This window comes from Alligator sinensis, unplaced genomic scaffold, assembly GCF_000455745.1.
Source record: "Alligator sinensis unplaced genomic scaffold, ASM45574v1 scaffold839_1, whole genome shotgun sequence".
Taxonomy (NCBI): Eukaryota; Metazoa; Chordata; order Crocodylia; family Alligatoridae; genus Alligator; species Alligator sinensis.
Genome location: NW_005841885.1, coordinates 799,950 through 827,072, shown reverse-complemented (window position 1 = coordinate 827,072; position 27,123 = coordinate 799,950). Strand labels below are relative to the sequence as shown.

The 27,123-nt window shown below is 43.5% G+C and overlaps 1 protein-coding gene across 1 annotated transcript in view; it reads left to right on the top strand.

Moving 5' to 3' along the window:
* EEFSEC (eukaryotic elongation factor, selenocysteine-tRNA specific) overlaps nucleotides 1-27,095 on the top strand; it is a 202,818-nt gene extending 175,723 nt beyond the window's left edge. Inside the window, exon 8 of the mRNA XM_014516960.2 lies at nucleotides 26,770-27,095. Within this exon, the coding sequence (XP_014372446.1) occupies nucleotides 26,770-26,954 (185 nt within the window). The 3' untranslated portion in view covers nucleotides 26,955-27,095. The remainder of the gene's footprint in view (nucleotides 1-26,769) is intronic.
* Nucleotides 27,096-27,123: the final 28 nt, after the last annotated feature.

Genomic DNA, 27,123 nt, shown 5'->3' with positions numbered 1-27,123 from the left:
TCCCCACATCCCTGCTCCCCACACAGCCTGTGCTGCTGCCCTGGGCAGGTGTGGCGGACTCTTGTGTGGACAGTGGCGCTGGACACGTTTGGAGCCCCAAAGTACACTGTTGCTTCAGCAGGCCCCGTGTAGCTGAGCTCCCATGGCCACCAGTGAGAAACCGCTATTGCAAAGGCATCTGGTGCCCGGCGGATCAGAATGTCCCTCACGTGGCACCTTACCCTGCCCATGTGCAGCCCAGTGTCTCCGTGGCAGCCCCAGTGTCAGGTCCCTGCTGCACGTGGCATTGACGTGGCAGCAGCAGCAGGAGCTGGTAACAGTCCCTTTGTTGCTGAGGGTGGCACCCTGTGACTGCTCCCAGGTGCCCCCTCCTCTTCCTGCTGCTCGCTGGGACCTATAGTCTGCCCTGGGCTCAGGCTGATGGCATAGAGACCAGAATACGCTCACCAGGTTATTTTGGACGTGCGGTTGTAATTATCGGCTGCAACAACCAAAAAAAGCTAATAGCCAATAAATTCATTTCTCCTTTTAATGGTGCCAATCTGATACGCAACGGATATATTGGTGCACCCCTACTTAATGTCACAAATGCAAACTTGTGGAAAGCTTTTCCATGCAAATGGTGTAAGTTTCCAGAAGTATAACACAATTTCTCTGCAAGTGATAAAAATTACTAATAACTTAAAAGCCAACTAATTGCAAATTGGTTTCTCACTGGCATATTTGCCAGGACCTGAATTCAAGATGGCAGCTTTTTTGTCTGAAAGCTAAGGCATCACTAAAGCCCTAGAGCAATGAAACAAAAAAAAAAAATTGCTAGTGGGTGATGGCGGCACTAACGGTACTTGTAAAGAAATTGCAAGAAATGATTTGTCTTAGGTTTGTGACTACTTATTCTCTGTCCAAGAGAACTAACACTTAGCATCTCCCAGATTTCCTGTGCTCCCTAGTCCTCCCAGGTACTTCGCTTCATCCCAGCCCCAGCATATTTACAGATGCAGTTTTTATCAAGTTGCATTGCTATAATACTTAATCTGCATCTTTCTTGATCTGCCGAAGGTACTGTAGTACCAGTACTATTTACAGATACTATAGTAAAAAACATAATATCAAGACAGCCCGTTTGCTAATGGACCCATCATTATGATGTATATATGGTAGGCATAAATATCATGCTACCTTAGTCAGCTGTGGGATTTAGGTTGTCATATTTCCACGTGGTATACCTGCATTTATGCTGTGATAAATTAGCCACTTCTGTGATTATTGCGTACATTTGGCAGGGTGGGGAGGAGACATGCAAATAAATACATTCCAGTGAGGTACCAAATTCTAAAACGAAACCAACCTTTCCTTAGCTGCATTGGGTAGGCTGACTGACCACACGATGTGCAGTGTGTCTGATACATGTTGGATAATATATGCATGTTAAAGCATTTGAAAATGCACAGTGCGACCTGCATTCAAAAAACACATGTGCTGTATATGTCGTGGCTGCACATCCTCCACTTGTGTGGCATGATGTATATACTCATGTGCACACCCACACACTAAACCTTTGCAGGTCAAAAAGTGAGGATAAACTTTTGAACTCAGCCGCTTCCAAATTAAGTGCATGTGCAGGGACCACCAGAGCTGGGGTTACCAGACTCCAGAAAAGAGCCAGACACTGACACCCACATATTGTACTGCAGGAGATTTTCTTGTTCCTCCTCTGCTGCCTGAAGGATGATGCCTTGAAAACACTCTGTCCTCTTTGCCCTTTCCTTGTCACCAGAAAGGACAGGCGGCAGTTCGGTGACTTCTCCCTTCGTTATGGAAATGGGACTGATACAGTAATCAGGATGCCACATATGGAGCTTTTTAAATTACTGCTCTTCAGTCTTTTGTTAGCCTTCATTATTCTTGAAGATTTTTTTCAAGTCATAAAAATGACATTTTTAATATGCAGAATTAAAAAAGGCAATATGAAGAATACATTTTTGTCAATAAGCTTTTACCTTTTAAACCAGTTATCTTAGTTTCTGCTCTAGGTATTTTAATTGAAGATTAACTACTGTTAAAGAGTATACAAATTTAGGTAGTATATATTTGGAGTATTAAAATAGGACTCAATAAAAGGTGGGAATAGAGCAGCCTGTCCATTATAATTTTAGATTGCAGAACACTGAGCACAAACTAACTTTCATTAGAAGTCAGCACAGCCAACCAAGCGCTGCTTCTCTCTCTCTCTTTTTTGTTCTGTTAAAATGAAGTAAAAGTGTATTTTGGGACTTGAAAGTTTAGCATCTCTCATATGAAGGATTGTCTTACACTCTTGTTCCTATTTTTTAAAGAACATGTTCATTGATTCAAAGATTATTGATTATGAACATGAAACATAGTCGGATATGAGAATACTAATGTTTGCTACATGACTGATTTGACTTACTTTTTATAGAATCTAACACTGGTATTAATGTTGTGCCAATTGCTCTGGTATTTGCGTTGAATATAGTCATTAAAAGAAAGCATTCATTTCTGTCTTTTAAGCCAGCTGGTACTTTTGCATCTGTTGAGGAGTGAAATTATCTTTAAGGTATATGTATTTGAGATGGGGCTTAATTATCTCTCTGCTTTACTTGAAAGGCAGAGAATTCAAAACAGTTTCTCTTCATTCCCCATTTTAGCTAGTAAACTTCTCACCCAGTTTCATTCCAAAATCCCAGTACATCTATTACTTCCCTGCTCACAGTCTTCCTTCAAGAAAAGTTTTCTCAGACAACATCTTCTAGACCACAATTTGCAATTGTTTTCAAATTATTGAGGACAGAATGTACCTTGTAGTCTCCTATATTGTAAAAAACCCAGGCTTTCATTTTTTTCAGGGTTATATTTATCTAGAAATTAACATTTTCACAATGTAGAATTTTATAAAATCACTTGAAGTAGCTTGTTGTGGACCAGTAGCTTTGCAAAAGAATGCCACTCACCCAGGGCAAGTAGCACATTTTTTTTTTATGGACAAAGAAGTCATATATGTATTTTTAATAATGGTGGTATGGAGTGGTATTTAAGAGTGCTACTCTTAAAGGCTGAAATAAGATCACACTGAGCTGTGTGCTGCTATGGTTAGACTTTCTCCAGTACCCAAGCAGCTCCTTTACAGCCAGCTCTGTGCTGCCTTGCAGCGTGCTATGTAGACACAGCTTTAAAGACCAGAGCAAGGCCTAATGGGGGGTTTTGGGGGGTGGAATATTCCACATTGGTCTCCTTCAGGATTCTTACACCTCCCTCTGAAGCATCTGGTACTGGTGCTCTCAGGCAGGATGCTGGATTTAGTATGATCTGATTTAGTATGTCAATTCCTATTTTGTTATACCTGCTGGACGAAAAGCTCTTATTAGTTGGGACTGCTCTGTTATTCCTTCTGCTCCTTTTTGCTTATGCTATGATGAAAAAGGGAGGGGGGGAGGGGACTGCAGAAAGACAAAATTCCCATGGTTCTGCTGCAAAATCAGCAACAGCTGCTGGAATTAAAGTGGCTCCTTGGTTGAGTTCAGAAGCAGAGGAGCCTGCAGTTGATCAGCTCTACCCTCCACGATAAGTGGAGACATCAGGACAACTAAGCCAAACCACCAGGGGGTGAGGGAGGATACAATTAAAACCCTAAGGCAGGGGTCTAAACAGAGGGCACAGCCACAGACTGATATTTGAAGGGACACAGCATTTCCTTTTACTGAATATCGTTTAAGGCATTTTGCGGAGTGCAGAGTTGGCCAAAGCACTCTTACTCTATGAGCAAGAGGAAATATAGAGCGGCTTTAGGAACCAGCAAATAGATTCATAGATTCATAGATGTTAGAGTCGGAAGGGACCTCAATAGATCATCGAGTCCGACCCCCTGCATAAGCAGGAAAGAGGTCTGGGTCTAGATGACCCCAGCCACATACTCATCTAACCTCCTCTTGAAGACCCCCAGGGTAGGGGAGAGCACCACCTCCCTTGGGAGCCCGTTCCAGACCTTGGCCACTCGAACTGTGAAGAAGTTCTTCCTAATGTCCAATCTAAATCTGCTCTCTGCTAGCTTGTGGCCATTATTTCTTGTAACCCCCAGGGGCTCCTAAATGTTACTGAAGCCAGAGATTTACCTTCTGTCCTTCATTCCTGCCCCCTCCCTCCCCCACTCTCTTTTCTTTTTTCAAAAGACTTATTTTGGCGAAGCTCAACCAAGGACAGGGGTATGTGGAGGTACACCCAGCTCTTCCCTGGGTCAGATGAAAGGAGATACTTTCATATGATGTGTCACTCCTCTCCATCCTGCCGCTGAGTTTTTGCCCGTGCAGCACCTGTACTGCCTGGCAGACACTTCAATGGGAAACATTTTTCTGGTACTTTGCTGAAGTACCAATGCAGAGACTTGTTCCGTCCTGTTGATTCTTTTCTTTTCCAGAAAGTACAAGACTTTGCTTTTTTTTCCACCCCCACTGAATTGCTGATTAAAGGTTTCTGGATGCTCTTGTTCAGAACTTCCTTTTCTTTGCTAAGGGCAGACGCTCAGCCATTGCCAGAGCGTTCTCTTCAGTTAATGGCAGGAGCTAATTGTCAGCTGAGGACTGTGTGGTGTGAGATATGACTGACAGGTTGGCTTGGTGTTTCTGGGTGATAGGTTGGACTATGTTCATCTGTTGTCTCTGAATAAGCTAGGGTGTCACAAATATTGACATGCTAGCATAAGACAAAAGCTTAGCAATTATCCAGCTGGAAAATAAATCTTGACGTTGGAGCCCCTGCTCATGAAATGGACCATTCTAGGACCCAAACCTAATCAAATAAACAAAGACTTAAATGATTTGAGTGAGAGCAATGTGAGATGCTGCCCTTGTGGTTTTGGAACTGGGGCTAATTTATTTTTAACTTGTTTGTATGTTTTATCCCCCCCCCCCCCCCCCCCGTAATCTAATTTTCCCCTCTCCTTCACTGCTACCTTCTGCTGAGTTCACTTGAGACACCAAACTTAATCGTATCCTTTGGGATGTCGGTCTGAGTGAATTTGTATTTTGGAACTGTCCAGTGAATCTCTTCAATCCAGGTGAGGATCCTAAAGTCACTGGTTCATTGATTAGTCTGGACTCCTAGACATCTCTTACCAAACAACATAATACTAGAACAGTTGAATAGTTTCCTATCAGTTAGTACTTCTGAATTGTACTTCTGACTTTGTCTTTCTAAAAAATATTAAGGACTTAGGACCTCATAAAGAGCAAGGCCATTTGACTTTAAGAACAAGATATGACACAATTTATTAATGAAAGATTTGAGCAACCTACTGTTCTTCTGGTTTTTTTTATTTGACTGACTTTTAGAACCTTCCCTACCTCCTGCAGCAGGGAATGGTGTGGTAAGAGAAAGAAGCCCAACTTTTGGGATCTACTGATCAGAGAGTGAAGGGGCAATTTTTAAGTTAGCGCTGAATATCCAGAGACCTGAATTAGCAAGCAAGAATACAAGCCACTCAGAGACTGTGGAATGTATTTAGGTTGTAGTCTGTACTGAAGTTCATGACATATTTCTGTCACTATTGTTACTGGTACTAGCTAGATTTAAATTAGCCTAGGTAGGCCTACCCATGCTGCAATCACACCTTCACTTTGCTGTGTGAGATTTACCCTTGGTGCTGCAATCTCTTGAGATTTTTATTGTGAAGTTTGCAATATTAGGTGCTTTTTTCTTAAAGCCCCAAGTACTTGAGTCATGTTGCTTTTCAGGAATCTCACTTCTGACTAAAATTCTTAGTTCTTCTCCTAATTTATGACCTTCTTTACAACTTCTGATTTTGGCCTTTGTAATTTTGGAGAAAAGCTTGACAAAAGTGAACTGTAGGGTCCCAAAGCCCAGAAGATAAATAAGAGTAGACATTTATCCTGATTTAAAAATCATTAGATTAATTTTTTTTTTTAATACCAGATAGTATTGGTCAACTAATGAGCTTGCATGCTTGTGCTTAGTTCATTGAACCAGTCTTATAGAAAAGGTTTTCAAACCCTCCGAAGGCCAGTTTTGTAAACTTCCAGTGTCCTTGGCTGAATTATTGCTTTCAGAACACTGGTGAGCAGTATTGACTCAAATACTAATTGGTAGGTACACAGAGGCTGTCTGCTACAGTGAACTTAGAGAACTTACTGTATTCCAGAGCAGCATGTTTGAGGACACTGCACTGTTTTGCATAGGCTGCCTCCTGAACAAGAAGGCTAGAGACAGACATTCAAAAAGCCTGAGCTTGAATTGATTCAATCTTTGCAGGTTAGTTTAACTTGCCTACCAGTTTGCAACTGCACAGATGTTCTCTTAGGACTGAGGAAATGCAGGAACATGCCTGCAGTGGTTCAGGCTAGAAGCCGGGGGCGCTAGAGCAGCCCTCCCTTCCCTTCCATAGTGCTGAGCTGAGGGAGGGCATGGCCAGGCCTTGGCAGGATGCTCTGATTAGGGAGGGGTGTAAACCCCCACCCTGCCTGCACCGTCTCAGGCTTTTCCTTGCTTGCTGCTCAAGGGGCAGGAGTGTTGCCAGCTCCCAGCCCCAGGCTAGCACTCTGAGGCAAGGCAGGGTGTGCAGTGCATGTATCTGTTGATGATACTGAGCTTTTCAAACTCCCTCTTCCTGCTTCTTCATACTGTCAGCAAACCTGACAGGTGAGGGAGCCAGTAGGGAGCTGATAACACAGTGTTTATCAGCCCATCAAGAAAACAAAAGCCTCTCTTATTAGTTCAAGCTCCTCTTAAACAGCTTTTTCCAAGGAAGGAACGGAGGGACATTACCAGCTGACCTGTTGATTAGCTCCAAAAAGCCCTAAGTGGACACTGTTCTGTCTGTCTGTGCCAGTGAAATTGGAGGCACACACATGCAGACACCTCTCAGCATTAGCTAGCATACCACGTGCCTAGGGTCCATGGGGCTGGGGTCCGTGCTGTGGGAGATGGGAGGGACGGAAGCGGGGGATCCTTGTTTGAGTAGTGAGCAGCAAGGTGGAAGGGGGCAGGGGAAAGCCAGACAGACCCTGCTGTGCCTGCAGTCTCTGCCAGAGCTCTGGCTAGAGAGCAGAGGGGGAGGGGGCCAGCTCTGCTCTCTGGAGCAGACAGCACAGCCCAGGGTTGCAAAATATCTGGGATGCTGGGGGATTCTGGTTTAAGATAAACCAGGAAGGGGCCTGGGACAGACATTGCATAAACCAGTTTGACCTAAATCAGTTAAGTCTGATACTACATTCAATCAGATTTATCTTAAACCAGTTTCAGCCATTTTGAAACTGGTTTATGTGCACTGAGCTTATGTTCTGTTACAGGTTTAAACCAGTTTCTGATCGCTTAAACTGGTTTATATGTAATGTCTGTCCCAAGCCAAAGTGGTGTAGCCATATCCACACCGTTGTGCAGTAGAGCTGTCTTTTAGCAGTACAAATTCCTGATAACATGGTGCACAAATGTGACCGTGCTCTTTCTGGGTAAGAAGAAGCCTAACCCAGACCCAGAGCATTGTAGCATGCTTCAGGATGCTATTCTTGAGTACAGAAAGTCTGCCTTGTAGACGAGACCAAAGAGAATCGCCTAACTATCAAAGGGTGGGTAGCTGATATGTGCTGAACGGATAGAGCAGTGACCATCTTTTAAAAACTACAGCTCAGGAAATAGCTGTTTCAAACTATTTTTATGCAGCTAGGGGGAATTCATGGGTCACCTAGATGCTTGTAGACTTCTGGCCTTTTCCATCTTTGAGATGTAGTTGGAGCAGATTTCTTACTCTTTCACTAACTTGTTGAATCATTTCACTTGGATGGAATTTTTAATGGCATCCATGCATCACTTTTGCTTAAAGGGCCAAACTTGCATAATTACATGCGACCAGTAAAGATTTCTAGCAAGCTGATCACTTGTGCAATTACTGGGCATGTGCAGGCAAATTAGGCATTCACTTAGTAATGAAATTGTGGTCCAAAGCTTTTAAACAGCTATATAACATAGGCTTCAGTGGTTAAAAGGCAGTTGCTGTGCTTGAGTAGCTTTCAGCTTTAATAGTGCTCTGTCCTCCTCTCTCTCCTTCTCTACTGTGTCTTGCTAATGGCTTTAGGACAGACATGGAGCAGACTGGGTACCAGGGTAGGAGCTGGCCTTTGGCATCAGCCTAGGTTTTGTTCTGTCCCATCTCATTAACCCCTCTGATTTCAATGGTACTGCTTAAGCAAGACTGTAAGTTCTGCTGTGATGCCCACACAGAGCCCTAGGCTGTGGGTTTTTAAGCTTCAGGAAAAGAGATGTTTCATTTAATCTCAGACAGCATTGATATTGCATGTCAAAATCCTGCTTTGATTGGATTCATGTTAGCACTTGTTGCACTTTGAAACTTAGAAAAAATCTTCTGTGTATGATTTTTTAAAATTGTTTGTAATCATTATGGTGGTTTGACAGTAATTTGACAATTATAGCCATTCAGTAAGCTTTTCCACAAACACTCAGTACATAGAGGGGGGCTTTGTCATAAGGTTTCATTTTGAGCTTTCCTGGAACCCAGCAAAAATGCGTAACTGAAGCAAGGAAGGTGAGCAGTCAGAGGATGTCGCCAGTAAGTAACAATGATACCATATGAAGATCTGTGCTCCTCTACAAACATGCTTTTCTCCCAGGAGTTTCTAGAGTGAGTTTGATGTACTTCAGGGATGGCGAGTAACTAGGAAGTTTCTGTTTCTCCTACTGTATTTATAATGCACCATATCACTGTAGCCACAACACTGAAGCAGTGTGGTGGCTTTATAATAAGTGAGCAAACAATTTATGGTGCTGTCCTGTTTTTCTTGGGCTTTCGCTGTGGAGGAAGGAAAGGGGTGGGAGGAGGAAGGGGAGGTGTGTGTGTGTGTGTAAGTGTGCTTTTTTACACACACAACTTCTCAAACTAGTTCTCAGCAACTATTGAGAAACACTAAGTATAAAACAGTAGACATACTAGAAAAGAGTGAAACCAAAATTATGGCAATGTAGAAGTTCCTTGTTAGAATCATATGGACTATGATGGGTTTTTCTTTTTGCAAATAGGTTTTCTATTACTAAATGAAATGATTGTAAATTATACACACGTACATGCATACACATGTGTGTGGGCATGTATGTATTAATTTATATATTTAAATATTGAACTCTGTGGGTACAATTTGACACAAGACAGATGATCAGGGTTTTAAGCCTAACCACACTGACAGTATCCATTTAACTATAATTGGAAAACAAACAGTACAAGCAAAAACAAACCCATTGAGTCTTGTCCCTTGGGTGGCCTCTTTAAGTACTCTGTTTATTACGTGACCTTTTCTTTTCTCATAAAGCCTACCTCTGATCTGACGAAGATCCACCTGTGAATGGCAGCTCAATCTGGAAACTTCACGCAGATAGACAGGTGTCCTGTGAAACTTTGAGATTTGTGGGTGTTTCAGTGCACCATTAAGAAGCTCCTCAATTAAATGTGCATTGTTGTTTTTGGCACTCTGCAAAAGATAGAAGTAGATAAAATATATTGTGGAACCTTAAGCTTTAAGGCCCATTTTTGGAAAGGAGACTGAATAATAATAAATAATAATAGAGGAAGAAAAACTGGCCAACATTCAGATTTGTTCCGAATAAAACAAAACTTGTATGAATTTCCAGAGTGCTTTTTTGCAGACAGAGATAGAGAAGGAATTTATAGGATATTAAAAGACTGAAAAGTTTATAGTCACAAAATATTCTCTTACAGTTTCCTTCCCTCTGCCTCCCCCACCACTTTCTTTTCCATGTAATAATTAGTTTGAACTTTCATCTAGTCCTATGGATCCAGTCGTTTTCATACAACTTCAGGATATGTTTTTGTGCTTTAAATCTTTCTTCTAAATAATGTTTTTTCAATAACTAAAAAAAAAGCCATGAATACATTATAATTTCAATTTTCATGGTGTGTGAAAGATTTCTGCACTAGGTCTTTATTGTTTTTGAAGAATTCATAACCCTAGTTAAGAAGCTTAATATAAATTAAAGAAGGTATTAAGGAACATTAAGACATCAAAATGTGGAGCGTTCTTTTCCGTTCGATTGCTCCAAATGCAAACAAGTTGAATAAAATGCAATCAAAGGGCCTGTTTGGAGAACATTGAGTGGCTTTACAGCTGTGCTGTGGAGAACCTCTGGTAAGAGCATAATTCAAATAAAAAGGCCTTTCTTTCCTCCTCCTAATTCTCTTTGTTGTGGTGACAACAGAGTACAAGCCCGATAAAAATTTAATCACCTTATCTTTTTAAAGCAAATTGCATATTTGTTTACACACAATATACATAACATAAAAAAGAAAAAGCTGCTATCCACCTCCCCCTCCTCCTTCTAATCGCATTAAAGGCCCTTGCCTAGAAGTTTAAAAAAAAAAATTCAGTGTTTTATTCTTTATTCTGAAGTCCCATTGTTCAGGATTGCTTTTAAAAAGGCAGCCCAGGGGAAGATGAATATCGACAAACTCAAACTCTGGACCAGCAATGAGCAGCAGATGCCTGGGATAAGTCAGCGGAGTTGGGCCAGCTTAACTGGCTTCTGTGGTGCCTACTCCACATCAAGAGTCACAAGCAAGATGGGAGGATTACAGGCCTGCGGATCCAGAACTGTGATTTGAAAGTGCTTTGTAATGAATTGCCTTTGATTCTGTGTCAGATCGGCTAACCTGAACTTTTCCCACATTGTGTTCCCTTCTGAAAGGCTGATGTAAGGGAAATTGGGTATTTGTACTTTTTGACTTCTCATTAGGCTTCCCAGATGCAATTTTTAGTCCCTTGCGGTGAATTCAAAACAGATTTCCTGTTTGTCCCTGCTCACCTTAGTGCTGAGAGAGCCACTGGTTTCTTTGGGTTTTATGATACTGGGTTTGACCTTAAATCCATTGGGGGATTTGCTGGCCCATTCGTGCATGTTCTCTAACTTCAAAACTCCCACTGAGGAAATGGAGAGAGCCCCAACTTGATGCAGCTGGAGCTTTAGAATGACAAATTCACACAGGTAAATATTCTTTTAATCTATACAGAAGTTTAAGTTGCATGATTTGGATTGTGGGAGATAACTTCCCCCTACAGACAGGAAGGTTTAAACAGAAAGAACCCTGCTATAGTAAAACCTTTCCAGAAGGCTAGCTTCCTGTCTTGAGATCATAGACTCATAGGAAAGCGTGGCTGGAAGGGAACTTCTGAGGTCATCTAGTCCAGCCCCTTGCACAAGGCAGGATTGTCTCTGCCTATAGTAAAACCTTTCCAGGAGCATAGCCTGATTATCTTGGGAGACTGTCCCAAAAATCTCTGTCATGCAGAGTTTTCCTGATGCTCTTTAGGAGGCAGGTTTTACTTTTAGAAGAACAATTTATTTTGTGGTCCAGTAACAAGGTTGTGCCTGGTTTCAGCACTGGGAACAGGTAAGAATGCAGGATGTAAGCAGGACTGCGTGCATAAAACAGAACTCAGTGCTGTGGCAGGAGTGGCCAGCTGTGGTACAGGTGCCACAAGTGGCATGGGCAGCCTCTGCTTGTGGCACACTAAGGAGGGGAGAGGCAACGCAGTGGCAGATAGGGCAGAAAGCAGAGCATCAAATCAGACAGGGAGCACTTAGCAGGAAACAGAAAGCAGAGCAACAGCTAGGCCAGGGAGCAAAAAACAGAGCAGCAGATCAGATAAGGGAAAAGGGTCAGAGTGGCAATTGGGGAGGGTGTGGAACTAATGTGTGGCACACCTGCCAAGAAGGTTGGCCCCCATAGCGCCGAGGCATGCTGTAAGTCAGGGATGATGCATATTTGCAGAGATGGACATATGAGGTAAGCACACGCTTGGCTGTAGCCAGAATGTACTCTTTGTCGCCTTCATAAACGTCAGTTCTACCCCAAAGAACCTTTAAGGGTTCTTGCCCCCTTCTCATTTTCTTAATGGAAACCGCCGTGGAAACCATCGGTGGCAAAACTTGTTGAGGATGAATGTTAAGCTCCTTGACTGACTTCTTGCACAAAACCAATATGGGCTTTCACGTTTGCTCAAAACTGGTTGTAGCACCAGAATCATGGCAGGAGTTCACAAAGTTGCTAACTTACAGAAATATAGTGCACTGAACTGTAAGCGAACAGCTGAGTTCAAGTTATGGCACTCTGTCATTGTTTTACTGTCAATATTTATCTTATCAATTAAATCCTGTGGGGCAGAGATATATAAGAAACAGCAGTGATCTTTGATAAAGGGGAAACCTACACAAGGTCGGCTTTACTTTAGCAGGAAAGCCCTGGTAAGGTGGGGGGGTGGACAAATGCTCGTCAGTGGCTGAAATAATAGTGGGCGATTGCTTCTGAAAAACTTAATTACCATATTCAAACACAAATTGTTCTCTGTGCAGCTGTTTTGAATAGCACGGGCTATTTCACAGTGCTATGGTGAGCTTCAAGCTGGTCAGCCTATAATTTTTCTACAGCTAAGTCTAACGAGTCTTTCTAGAGTCCCAGACTCCAAACTGCAGTTGAACTATTTGCATTAATATTATCCTCCTCCTCCTCATTGTATTTGATTTACAGTTGTGCCCACTGTATGCTAAGAATTTTCCAAACACTTGAGAAGGACTGTTCTTGCTCTGAGAAGTTTGCTATCCAAGGATAAACAAATAAAAGCACAGGGTCAGTGAGCCAGACAGAAACCCACTCTTTTCTTTGCCTCTCCTTATTCCAAGAGAGTTAATCCCCCCCTACTAACACACTGGGGATGTAGTATATAATCCTTCAACTACCCTGGGCTAATGGCCAGTAGCTGAATTTACAGTTGAAAAGATTGTCCTCATTGTGTACCCAGGAGTTCTGCAGGTTAATACTTTGCATTGAGTGCGCAGTGGATTGTGTAGCTGGTGTCATAATCGCCTGAGATGGGTACAACACTGTCTAGTCTAGTGTGTGCATCTTGCACAGCCTACAGAAAGGTGAAGTCAAAGATTCAGAAACAGCAATGTATATATTGTTTATTAGCACAAGAGCTTATGCCAATGGTAGGGGTCTGTTTTTGATGATAGACGTGATGACTTCTTTCCCTGCTGTCAACACATGGCTTTAATGCAAGGCATAGTGAGTTGTGCAATATTAGATAGTCATAGATGTCTTAGTCAGTGAAAACTTTACGTTGTTTTGTACTCCAGAAGTCTGTGCTTCCCTGTGTGATTGTCTAGCCAAGAAATACGTCTAGCAAAACTCAGACTTGTTGCTTGTTGCTGGGTTTTATTTCTCTGCATTCTGATGGACACATGATCATGATGCTACATTGATTTGGGGTGTTTAGGTCATATTCCGTGATTGTCCTGTGGATTAACCTTGTTGGATGTGAGGTGGGCATATAAAATTAGAGAAGAGTGAGGCACATGTGTTCTTGGTCTAGATCAGGGATCAGCATCTTTATGCTGATGTAGGCCAGAGCTTGTGACCCAGGTGTTGCTGCGAGTCAGAAGTCTCCACCTCTACCCATCCTACCCCACCCCTGGCTCTGGGTGGCCAGCTGCCAGGTTCCTGGCCCCCCTGCAGCAAAGATAATCTCAGATGCTTCAAAGAAGAGCACTGCAGAGCACGTGGGCAGCACAATGCAACGCCATAACACTGATACCCTATGGTGGATCGGACCTCTGCAGACCATAGGTTACTGATCCCTGGTCTTGGTTACAAATTTAGGTTTCTCCTGTTGGGAAGGAGGACTTGGCAGATGTCGAAGCCAGAAACCAACCATTCAGCGTATAATAAATATCAAACAGCACTGGAACCTAAGCTCGAGTTAACAATATGAAAAATATTGGACTAAGAAAAGCAGATTGCTGACTTCATGCAAAGGGTATGGTAGACTAATTAAACGGGAAAAATGTACTAGTCAAGCCTGTAAAACTCTTCCTGACCTTGAGAAGGCTCCCAGCAAGCTGTGGGAACCTCCAGGCTGCCCCCTTTAAACTTAGTTTGTGTTGTTATTTAAATATAGTAACTGCTTTTTAATTAAAAAGAAAAATTAGATGGCATTTCAAATTGTGTCCATGGTGCCTTGGGGACCTATTACAGTACAAATTACCCTCTGCTATTTAGTGAGGCCTTGTTTACCATTGTGTGAAGCAAGGGTTACCAGTGTAAGGATGTAGGACAAGAAGGGCCCTTCTTGAAAGTCTGGCTCAGCACATGAAAGTGACGCCAGCAATTGGAAGCAATTTGTGGAATTGTTTGATTATATTAATTATGGCACCAGCAAACAGTGCTTGGGAAACAGTTTTGTTTTCTTGCATTCTTTCTTGATTGCTAGCAGCAAAAGCCAAGATACAAAATGTGCCTTTAAGGACCGCCAGAGAGTGCAGTTCAAGCCATTGTGTAGAATTGGCACTGTGCATGAAAGGGTTGTGTCCGGCTTGATGTGAGAGTTTTCCAAATACAGCTGTGGCCTGAACTTCACCTAGGTCAGCCTTCAGAACTGAAACAGCTTCTGTCTTCCTCATCCGAAAAGAACAGCACTTTCCCTAATAACCGGAGGGCCAAAATGAAATCCACTTTGGTAAGTTCAGCTTCAATAAGAACAGCTCTGTGATGTCCTATATTCCAGAAGCCTGAACCCATTTTAACAAGCTGATATGCTGCAGGGTTTAGTGCGCTCGCCACTGAAGTGCAGCATGCTCTGGTGTGGAAGTAGCAGCAGTTCAGCTGCTTACAGCAAGACTGCACAGTATTTGGGGATATCTAAAGGTACTGCATGTACCTGAAACTGCCGTTGTTTAGCTGCTGTAGGCAAACTGTGATTACCTGAGTCAGAATTTCCTGAGGACACAAGGGCAGCCTACTTGAGATGTATTGCAAGCTTTTTCATGGCTGCAAGTGGTCATGACCTTAATTTTGTGTTTCCAAGAGACACATTTCCTTCCTTATTCCATGGTGCTTGTAGATCCTAGAACCATGCAGAGGCATTCAAAATAGGTTTTGAGGAAAGGTTGCTGCTCACTAAATCACCAGGATGTTGTTTTTTAACTTCCTTGTTTCCCTTGAAGGTCTTCCTACCCAGTCTTGCTTCATTTGTGAGCTCTACTGGGACTAGCAAAAAGAGGTGGAAATAAAATAGCAGATCTCACACTAACTAGTAGAGAAAAACAACATTTGCTTTAGGGTTTGCAACTGAGAGGCTGGCAGGAAAGCACTTAAAGATAGTATGAAGTTTTACTGTATGCTGTGGCGAGAGAGGGCCTGAATTTGGAGTAGAAAAGAATTACAGGGGATTTGCACGAATGAAATCCCTCTGCAGCAAGCTGTTAAAAGAACTGGACTTCAAATCATGAGTTTCTGAGGCTGCAAAGTCTGGGATAACCCCTGTTCTTGGACTGAATCTGTCTGGCCAGCAGTCGCGTCAAAGCTAGCTAGGTAAACAGGGTGATGAATACTTGGAAGTGGAGTTGATGGGTGCCTATCAGAGTGCCCTGCCCAAATCTTTTGGCCAGAAGGGCTTATGTAGTCACTGACATAGGGTAAAGAAGTCCTGCCCAACCTGGCACAGCATTGCACAGTTGGTTAGATGTAGTATGGTCTCCTCTTCAAAAGCAGCATGAATTGATAACAGACCGATGATGGGAAGCCAGACCGGTGGTCTCACCGGGTGTAGTATGCCCGTGCTTCTATTGATAGTAATACCATATTCTGTTATGGCTGAAAGGGTAGCAAGATCATAGAATCATAAAAAATTAGGGTTGAAAAGGACCTCAGGAGGTAGTCCAACTCCCTGCTCAAAGCAGGACCATCCCCAACTAGATCATCCCAGCCAAAGCTTTGTCTAGCTGGGTCTCAAAAACCTCCAAGGATGGAGATTCCACCACCTCTCTGGGTAACCTGTGCCAGCATTTTACTAGCCTCCTAGTGAGAAAATTCTTCCTAATATCTAACCTAAGCTTCCCTTGCTGCAAATCGAGACCATTGCTCCTTGTTCTGTCATCTGCTACCACTGAGAACAGTCTAGCTCCATCCTCTTTTGAACCCCACTTCAAGTAGTTGAAGGCTGCTACTAAATCCCTTCTCAGTCTCCTCTCCTCTAAACTAAATAAACCCAGTTCCCTCAGCCCCTCCTCATAAGTCATGTCCCCCAGCTCCCAAACCATTTTTGTTGCCCTCTGCTGAACATGCTCCAATTTGCCCACATCCTTTTTGTAATGTGGGGGGTAAAACTGGACACAGTACTCCAGATGTGTCCTCAACAGTGCTGAATATAGGGGAATAATCACTTCCCTTGACCTGCTGGCCACACTTCTACTGATGCTGCCCAGTATGTTGTTAGCCTTCTTGGCAACAAGGGCACACTGTTGGCTCATATTCAGTTTATTGTCCACCGTAACCCCCCAGGTCCTTTTCTGCAGAGCTCCTGCTCAGCTAGTCAACCCCTAGGCTGAACTGATGCATGGGATTCTTCTGCCCTAAGTGCAGGACTTTGCACTTGTCCTTGTTGAACCTCATGATATTCCTTTTGGCCCAATCCTCAGTTTGTCTAGGTCACACTGAATCCTAGCCCTACCCTCCAGCACGGCAGTGGGCAATTATTTTGGGCAGAGGGCCACTTACCGAGTTTTGGCAAGCTGTCGAGGGCTGCATAGGTCGCCCTGCCCCTTGACAGGTGCCCTGACCCCTAGTTGCCATCTTGGGACTGGAAGTCCCGCCCCCTAGCCTCCTGACCTTTGCCACCCGAAGTCCCCCCCCTTGCCCCCGAATATACTCCTTTCAGCAAGGGGTTTTGCCGTCTCGGAACCAGAAAAATACAAAATTATATTTAAAAAAGAAAACATCTACAGCATTCATTAATTTGATTTCAAAAAATATTTTTGTCCTGATTTACATGCATTTGTGTAGTGTACACAGAAGTGATTGCCGTGTGTGGGGGAGAGGGTGGCTGGGGTGTGTGAGGGAGTGTGGGGGTCTGCGTGTATGGCAGTGCAAGGGGCAGCGTGGGTGCATGTGTATGGTGGGGTGTGCGTGTGGGACTCACCCTGTGAACACACACACATACACACACCGGCCTGGCTTCATGCCCCCCGGTCCAGCAATGTAGCCGTGAACCATGTGGTGCTGGAACAAGGCGAGGGGAGGAAGAGAGTGAAATGGCTGGGGGTGGGATAGGGCTGGGCTGCTCAGTTTTGCTCAGGGATCCCCCTGGGTTCTACTGCCCCTGGCTCCTTTCAGCTTTGACAGGCAGCCAGGAGCAAATAAACATTAATTAACTAATTTTTTAGGGGCCCCACGGGCAGGATAGAATGACCTGGCGGGCCAGATTCAGCCCGCAGGCCATATTTTGCCCACCCCTGCTCCAGCGTATCTACTACTCCCTCCAGCTTGGTGTCATTTGCAGACTTGCTGAGGGTGCACTCTATGCCATCTTCCAGGTTGTTGGAAGATAGCATAGAGTGCACCTTCAGCAAGTTTACAGATGTTCTGTCTCGGATGCTTCAAAAGCAACATGAATTGATCACAGACAGATGGGAAGCCAGACCAGTGGTCTTACCAGGTGTGGTAAGGTCATGTTTCTATTGATAGTAATACCATAGTCTGTTATGGCTGGAAGAGGTAGCAAGGTTGTAGAATCAGAATCATAGATCACAGAAACTTCTTTACCCATGTCAGTGACTATAAAAGCCCTTTTGTTCAAAAGATTTGGGCAGGGCACTCTGATAGGCACCCATCAACTCCACTTCCAGGTATTCATCAAGATGGGCTTCTTCTGGCCAGCCCCAATTTTTTTTTTTTTTGAGATAGTAAGAGGAAGAATGGGCTTCTTAGTCTTGAACACAGTAAAAACAAAAAAAAAAATGCATCCAGTTCTCAGAAGCAAAGATAAATATAATTTGAAGTGCTAAGCAGAAACACAGTAGTATAATACAGACAATAAATAAGAACAGAAGCCATCCTGCAGAAAGACTGAAAGAGAGGAGTATAATCTCGGTCTTTTTGTGTGGTGATAATTACAATCATGGCAAGGTGAGTAGGGAATTCACTTTCTGGGGTGAGTTGGCAAAACAGAAATGAGAACTCTAGAGCATTATTTCAGGGGTTATAAGATGAGTTTTTAAGGTACTTAATGCAGAGACTGACTGCAGTGTTTTGTACAGCTCCTAGCACATGGTTAATACTAAAGAATACACTTACTAGTGTATAGGTGGGTGTCCAGGAACCACCAAGTTATCAGTGGGATGTGGTTAATGTTGCTAAATCAGAATCTGTCAAAAGAGCTCTATCTGAAGTTCCATACCCCTTTCCTGGGAATGGAGGTAATATCTGAGTTAAGTCCACATCCATTGATAACAAAGCTCAGATACAGTGTTTGGATCCCTAATGTAGCATTAAATATAATAAAATAACATGGTGTCCAGATGGCTCCAGGAAAAGACTCATCTTTCCCTCCATTGGTCAATCACTGCCATAACCCGGGGGGGGTGGGAGGGAGGAGGATGGGGCACACTGCTGCTTTCCCAGTCTCTGAAACCCAGACATCTCTCTCTGTCAGGCTGTGAAATGGAAACTACCAACTGGGGCTGTAATTCTTTTGAATTCTCAGGTCACCCAGGTTTTGCTGTCTCCATTTGCAGGACAATTGGTGCAGCCATGTGATCATTTGTAGTGTGTGGATTTTTCAATTTAAGGAAATCCTGAAATTGTGAAAGCCAGCTGCTGTGAACAGTCCATTGTGAATAAGGATTATCCCTAACCTGTTCCTTCCTTGAGGGTTTGCTCTCCCCACCTCCTTCCCCCTCCCTCATCGCCCCATGAGGAGGAAGGTGGAAGACAAGATCCACTTTTATGCATCGAAGGGTTGACTTCAATTTAGAAGTTGCTTCCAACATCATGTTGGTTTCGTTAACTGGTTTTGTGCCTTTGATCAGCATCCTTCCATGTTTGAATATCAATAGACATCAATGGGGTCTGCAGTAGGCTGAGTCTTTTAGCCACGAGATACAAAGGACACTAATTGGACATTCCAGCCTAGCGCTGTGGAGCCAAGTTGCTTCATTTCTAGGAATTGCCAACCACTGATCACCATGAATTCCAGAGCAATCTGAAGTTGTGCTCGCAGATGCTGACAAAACATCCAGGATAGGCTCTAGAGTTACCAAATAGTGAGCACATCCGCATCTATACCATGCCATGTTCCAGTAACAGCTAGCAGTAATGCTGAGCTTCACTAGCAGTAATCCTCTAACATAGGAAGCAGACTGTCATGACAAAGTAGTAAAAAGCTTGAGCCTTATATATGCTAACACTTGGACAACTGCCCTCCCTGGTGCGGCTGTAGCATTGCAATACGGTATCTAATTTTTCTAGTATAGACAATGCCAGTGAGGGTGGCTGTTTCAGATTAGATCTTAAAAGCTGAGTTCCCACGAAACATAAACGTAAAGGCTTTGGCCCATTGTCTTCGGCTCAAATTTCTTGTGCTTTAATTCCACACCATGAAAGCTTTGCTGGTTGCCCTTCTCCCCAGAGGTGGCTTTGCTGCTCTGCTTAAGTGATTGCTGTTGCTGCGATGATATTTCAAGGACACTGATAACTGTAATATTAAGGTAGTATTCAGTATATAAAACACTTCTTTTAGTATGATCCTTGATTAGGGGGTCTTATGGCATGAAGAAAGCTGTTGAAATTTGCCATATCAGATCTATATGTCATTGCAATTTTGGTCACAGTAAAGAATTTTCACTTTTTGTAATCGTCCCTGCTACTTAATGTACTTGGCACCCAGCCTGTCTTGGGAAGGGGTCAAGTTCAACTATACCAATTCTTCTTTTGTTGACTTGTTTTGAAGAGCATATATATGGCAGTATACCTGTCTGCAAGGTGAGTGAGTGGTTTAGTTGTCAGGCTTTTTTCTGTCTGGGCACACATGGGTTATTGGATGGTTACTTCTCTCCACCGATGAACATAGCGATCAGCCTTTGCAGTTCCTTTCACCCAGTGTCTTATTGGTCTGTCAAATGAGTACAGGCCATTCTTGAAGGTAGAGAAGACCTTTGGGATGGGAATGGGGCTAACAGGAAAGGGGAAACCTGGCACGAAGGTAAACTTGGACCAGATAAAGGGGTATAGAAAACTGGAGAGGTGCCAAGAGGTGCCGGAGACAGGGAAGCAATGGAAGGGGAAGGTTTAGAGTTGAGGGGAAAAAACCAAAGCCACCTTAGGAGACCTTTTCAGAGCCAGAAAAAATGTTGTGAAACAAAAGACAACAAAAAAGACAACTGACTGGATAGGAGGAGAGGAGCAAAACTAGGTAAAGGAGATTTTGAAGCATGAGACAAGGAGCTACAGAAAGAAAAAAAGGGGTGGTGAGGGGCCCAGGTTTCTACTCTGTGCTCAATCCCAATTATCCATGGCAGGTCAAAAAAGTAAGTGAAGCAACTGCTTTTCATGTAGTGGAGGAAGATGGAGAAAAGGGCTGAAGGTGCAGGAGGTTTAGCACCTACCTGAGGAACTGCAGTCCCTTGGCATTCTTCTCGGCACCTGAGCTCTGAAAGGAGTTTGTCCCCTCTTTGATCAATGGTAGTCAGCAGCATGTACATCATAGATGAACACGTAGGTCAGATACAGACATTACACTTTTACCAGTATAAGTGATTGTTAACTGCTCCATACCCATAACAGAACAGAAGTTTGGCACACAAAACCAGGCTATACCCATCACAGAACAGAAGTTTGGCGTTTCGTTTAAAAATGGCGGAACCTGGTGTAAGATGTGCCCCTCACCAAAGGGCGAATGTGTGTTATTTTTGCTACTGATCTAAACTACGCCTCTTACAGAAAACCACATAACTTAGATTGATTCTGCCTTGAGCTTTTTGAATGTCTGTACATAGTCATAAAGTAGCCTCATGAACTCTTCTGCCAAGCACAGAGTTATTTTTGTTTCTTCTACTTAATGGTATTTCTTTTTGAGGTTAGAGGAAGAGGAGATTTAATGGGGAGTCTGCTCCTCTAGCACTTTGCAACTGATTTGTTTGCAGAGCAACACTAGAAAAAAAATCATCTGCAGTACAGGTATACAATAAGGAAGCAATGGGTGGTTCCTTTTCCACATGGGCTTGCTGCAAAGACTACTGAAGTCAATTGGAAAATGTCCATTGACGTCATTAAGTTTTGCATCAGACCTGATTAAAAGGAGATTTCATCAGATGAGTATAAAGGATGAAATTAAATAAATATAAGGGAACCTTAAAACTCCATTATGGACAGATCAGAGTGGGTAGATGCTAAGCATCAGATACTTGTCAGGAAAAAGGAAGAATTGAGTGAATAAGGCTGTTTCCTGCATTTTCTCACTGAATAAATGAGCTCAGATTGATATTGTGTATAATTTGCATGCCAAATTACTGGGATTGTATATTTGTCTGAAAAGTCTTCAAAACTTTTTGCATGAACGGTTGTAAAACTCTTGTCTACTATGCTAAGATTAAAATAAGGGTAACCACAATTAGTATAAAGTTTGATTTTATTTTTTAAAATAATATAAAATTATTGCAAGTGTTCTTTTTTTTTATATATGACAGCCATCTGAGGGGTTGAAAATATTTTTTTCCTAATTATTATTTGCATTTAAGTTTTTGAAGGTCACAGTTTTAGGAATTATGAAAGACTCGATTTGAGTTGAGTCCTTCAGTGCATGCGAAGACAAAGAAGCCTTCAATAAACATTTAGGTCCCGACATTGTTTGCTACTTGTAGTCAGTGAAACCTAACATAATGCAGTGGCTTAAGAGCTGTTCTATTCTTACATTTCTGTCTGTAGCCAAGGTTGTTCTCAGTATAAGTACATTTCAAATACAGTCTGGCTGGGATGTGCATGTTATACACATGGTAGCAAATAGCAGGTGATGGGTGGGAATGAATTTGCTAAGCTTTCAGATATCTCTTATTCCTTTGAGGATTGCCCATTAATAATATTAATATGTAGGTATTTCCCAGTGATGTGGGCAAGGCGCTTGTTAGAACTTTGAAGCTAAAGTCTTTTTTAACACAGAGACCTTTTTGAATTTTAATCCATTAGCAACTTGGCAAAATAAAGTAATTGTCCAACAGAGGAAGGAAAAAAAAAATCTATTAACGTTTGCTACAAATCCGAGTAGTACAGGCAGCACTTAATTAATGGAACAGATTTCTCACTATGTATTCAAGCTAACATAGTCATTGTTCAAGAGAGATTAGACCCTTAATGTAAGTAAGTTAAACTAGACCTCCATCTAAAAATATCCGTCATTTCAGCTATTAAAGGGCTGATGTCTTCTTCGGTGACAGATATATTTCCCTTCATTTCCTTGGTTTTGTAAAATGTAAAGTATGCATTGTGTGTAACGCGAGAAATCCACGGAGGTAGATGAAACCTAGATTGCGCCTCTCCGCCTGTCTCCCTCTGCTTGCTCCTTTGTGCAGCTCCATATCACAGAGCCTCTTCAGCCCATAGACCTCCTGGCACCAGAGTGAAAAAAAACAGCAAATGCCATTTGTCAGGGTACGATGCCAGCCACCTAATCTGTTTGCAGAATGAGGGCCGTGGGATCTGATTAAGTAATTTAGATACCTTGCGAATTTAATAATACCTGAGCTGCATTTGGCTGGCAGCCCACGATTTCACTTGTAGGAACTACCACATTCTTCCATTTCTCCTGCTAACTCCTCTCGCACATAATACCTTATTTGAATCCAAATAGGTGGGGAAGGCTGCAGGTGAGGTATGCTTTTGCTTCCCTCATTTTGGATTTTTCTGGATGGATTGGAAAGAGAATTCCTTTTTTCATTTTCCTGTTTCTTTTTTTAAAAAAAACCTTTTTCCCACCTTATGCAGTTATTTTACAACTTATATGAGTTTTTTTTCTTTTTTTCATCATGTTCACTTGAAATTAATTTTTTCTTAATTGTGGCGCCTACACGTGGTCACCTACATATGTGGCCTGACTTTGACAGGGACTGAGGCCACACGGTCCCCCGTGACTTCAGTGGTAGTTGTGGAAGTGCGCAACTTGGAACTGTTGCTGCACTGCACCTTGGAAATCAACCCCTTCTCTGTTGCCATTGTTTAATATTTTTATTGTCATGGCCAATTGGAGATATAGTACTAGACTTGGTACAAACCAAGCAGAAGAGTTAGTGGGCATAGATTTAGGAGTGTAACTGGTGAAAATGGTAGTCACTCTATGAAGTGTTATCCCCTCCCCCAACCCCCATTACAAAACTTAGCAATAAAAATGGGTTGTGGTTGTTTTTAAATGAAAATGAGTCTTTCTGTGAGAATTGGAAGCTCATATCGTTTTAACAATAGCAGTGTGTCGGCGGCATCAATACAGCACCAGTAATAAGGACAAGAAGGGAAAACTGACTAGAAACCAAAGTGAAACACCACAATGTCCTTGTCTAAACTGAGGGAAGTCCAAAAAGTAAATGCTCTTCCTCGGGAAGTGGAGGAAGCCCTGTTGCAGAGGGAGAGCTCTAACTAGACTGATCACAACAGTAGAAAGGGGACAATAGGGTATAAATCCTGCAATGGCAGGGAACTGGACTGGATGAGCTAATGGGTAGTTTTTCCATCCCTAATTATTTGCTATTGTTTCCAGGAGCAATGTAACTGGCCAGTGCCGTGACTGTGCAGAGGCAGTAGGGAAGGCAGAGCAGCATCAGTGGCAAAAAAGGAGGCAATGTTTCCCCCAGCAGCTGTTCCTTCCTGCATGCTGCCACCAGTTCTCTACCTTCCCCACTGCTGGAGCTGGTGTTGGAGCAGGAAAAGCGCAGGAGAAAAGCAGGGACAAGAGAGTGAGGTGCCCCCCTAGGTCTTTTCTGGCAGCCCCCTTTAGATAGGGGCTGTAACACCTGGGGCTCCTGTCCCACTTGCCCATCCATCCTTACACTCCTGGTGTCCAGTAGCATTTACAATGTGCTTAGTGTTTTCCGAACAAAAATAAGGCACTTTCTATGAAACAATTAAATTCTGTCATTTTAATATTGTGAGAGGGTGGTTGAAATATAAGCAGAGAATTTTTAAATGAGTTGATAAGCACAGCACAATTAAAAAAAACCAAACAAACAAAAATCACCTCCATGCAGTAAAGGCATAAAACAACACTGCATGGTCAGGCCTTGTTATCTAGCTTGATTAATTTAATTGCACCTCACGCATGCAAGGATAATCATCATCAAACTTCTGAGCCACCAAGAAGAAACCAGCCCTTTCATTTTCTTGTGAAATAATTATTGTGTTTTATGTAGTCCAGCATCCAGTGATAGAAGGTATTTTGTTGTGGTGGGGGGGAGGAATACACCCAAAATGTTTTACTTATTAAACATATTCATTTCAGGAGGCCTTGTAGCATATATGCAAGGTAATGTGGTCTGACATCTGACTGCCATAATTGAGAGCAGGTGTTTGTTTATTTTACATGTATGAAATACCCCCTACCTCCCTGCACACACACATGCACACACAGTCTTTGTTTGGAAAGAGCAGTGCCCACTTGACTTTCTTCTCTGTTTTCAAAATACGGAGCATTTTAGGACCCCCCTTCATGGTAGGGAGTTGACAGCTTCCTGGTTTTGCTCCCCATTTACTTCCTCTTCTTCTTCCCTCCCCCTTCGCTGCATGCTGTGGATGCCACTTGGAACAATTTGCTATCTGACAGAGCAAGAAGAGAAGGTGGCTCTCGGTGCTGAGTCCCCACAATGCCCTCTAGATGTGTCTGTAATGGAGCAAATCACCGGTGCTTGTAGACCTCCTGTCTCCAGTAAATCATAAGCATCTCAATCTTTTTGTCAGGCCATGATATGAGAATCCGCATCTGAGTTTCAGTATGAGGGGAGAGAAGCTGATTAAGTGTTTGAGATAAGGTTATGTGACACCACAGGTTAAAAATACCTGAACTGAAATTGGCCAAATGCCTGAGAACCACATTTCGGAGTATTCAGCTAGGTGGCACCGAATATGCTTGTAAGGGATCCTCTCTCATTCGCTGTAAAAAAAAACAAAAAAAAACCAAAAAAAAACCCCCAAAGGCTTCAAGAGTTGTCAGGAAGCAGGAGGATCTCCCTTGTTTTACAGTGTTTATTTGGATTTGGCTAACTCACGTCACATCTGAAATGTCACCGATGTGACATAGTAAAATATAATAAAAATTGTAAATAAATCTCTGAGCTAGCTTAGGAAGAAAAGGCTGGGTATTCATATTTCCAGAGCCAGCCTTAGGGGAAATGGCACCTTGAGCGAACCTATATTTTGCTCCACCGTCACCCCCTAAGTCAGTGGTGCTTTCATTCTTGCTGATTCCTGTGTAAAGGCTGGTCACTCCCTTCCCCACTTTCTGTTACCCTGGGGCTAAGCCTGGCAGCAGTGGCACTGGGCACCTCCACGGCAAGGGACGGGACAGAGTGAGCTTCACGCAGCTCCACCGCAGCCCCCAGTCCCCAGCTGGCCCTGGGCTGTGCTCTAAGTATCCCTGCGGACACCCCCCTCCCGGCCACCGCTGCAGCAACTAGCAGCATGGGCACCCCTTAGCGGGCACGGCAGACAGCCCAGTCTCAGCCCTGGGCAGCAGCGCTGCCCTTCTCAGGGTGGGACCCCGCTCTGGGCAGGGAATTGCCTCCCTCTGGGCCCTGCAGAGGTGGGGACTGCCTGGGGCAGCCTTGTTTTGGGCATGGGAGGGGCAGGGCAACACCCTGGTCATGTGCTGGGTAGTGGTCAGTCAGGCCCAGCCACACTGCCCCCCACCACGTGGGCCTGGCAGGGCCAGGCGGTGCCAAGGAGACCAGCTTGTCCAGGCTGACAGCTGCAGCTCCCCGTGGAAGCGCTCACCTCTCTGAGCCCGCTGGTCTCGGCAGTTCTTCCCTATTCTGGCCTCTGCCTGCACTGCCGGCCATCCAGCCCCAGCCTCCTCTCCCAAGACACTCTCCATGGGCCGGCCACACTGCAGGGGCCACGCATGGGCTCCTTCTCACCCTGGCGAATGGTCTGCCCACGTTCGCAGACCTGACCTTAGGCAAAATGGCACTCTGAGCAGTCGCTCACGTCATCCACCCCTAGGGCCAGCTCTGGGTAAACCATTTCAGTCCTTCCCCAGTGTTGTACTTCCAGAGTCAGGTTCTCCCCGTGTCTCTCAGTTTGGACCCCCTTAATGTTAAAAGACAATTGTAACCCATTTTGGCCAGAAGCAGCACTTTTGTAGCTCTGAGCATATTGAATAGCACACTTTTGGCCAGGCTTAAGTGATGGACCAAAAATGTTCAAGATGCTCTGGTCATTATGCATGTGTGTTCCTCTGCCCCCCTCCTCAGAATATAACCATTGGTTAATTTTTGGTTTGTGGCTTACATGATTGTGTGTAGTTTATCTGTACAAACTTGTTGTCCTGAACTCCTCTCAAGGAGAGAAGCAGCTGCTGGAAAGCATCTACACAGGGCAAAGAGGAAGGTCTGCAGATCAGGCCTATCTCAGACATTTTGGCGTGTTTTGATGTATTGGGGCCCACAGTAACCAAGAACAAGGGTGAGGAGGTTGATACTGGGTTGTTCGTGTTACCATTCTGAACGGCATGTTTGAACAATTTTAGGTTTCGTTGTTGCCAGGGAACTCTAAATGGAGGCAGTAGAAGCCACCATCTGGCTTGCTTGGGGATGCAGGGGTGGTCTCACACTTTCATTGTTTTTAGTTGTAATGTTGAAATCCTGACTGAAAAGTTGTTTTTTTTTTGTCATGCATGTTCTTGTTCCCTTTAGATGGGCTCAAGCCAGACACAAAGGCACTTCTGACTGTTGCCTCTAAGAAGAAATCCAGAGCAGGGAAAGGGGATGCAGCCAAAGAGGATGACAGCACCAAAGCTGAGTCAGCCCAGCCTGTTGCCATCAGCCTTCTCTTTAAAAGATACGTCTTTGACACGCAGAAGAAAATGATTCAGTCTTGAGAAGGCAGAAGAGGCCCTCTGGGTGACATCTGAAGTACCCTGAAAAGGCTAGACTCCAAAATGAGCTTGAGTGGAAAATATTTGTTGTCTGAACACATATTGAACTTTAATAAAAGGTTTTGATCTTAGAAACATTGTAGATGGATTCCTTCCTTATGAATTAAGGCTA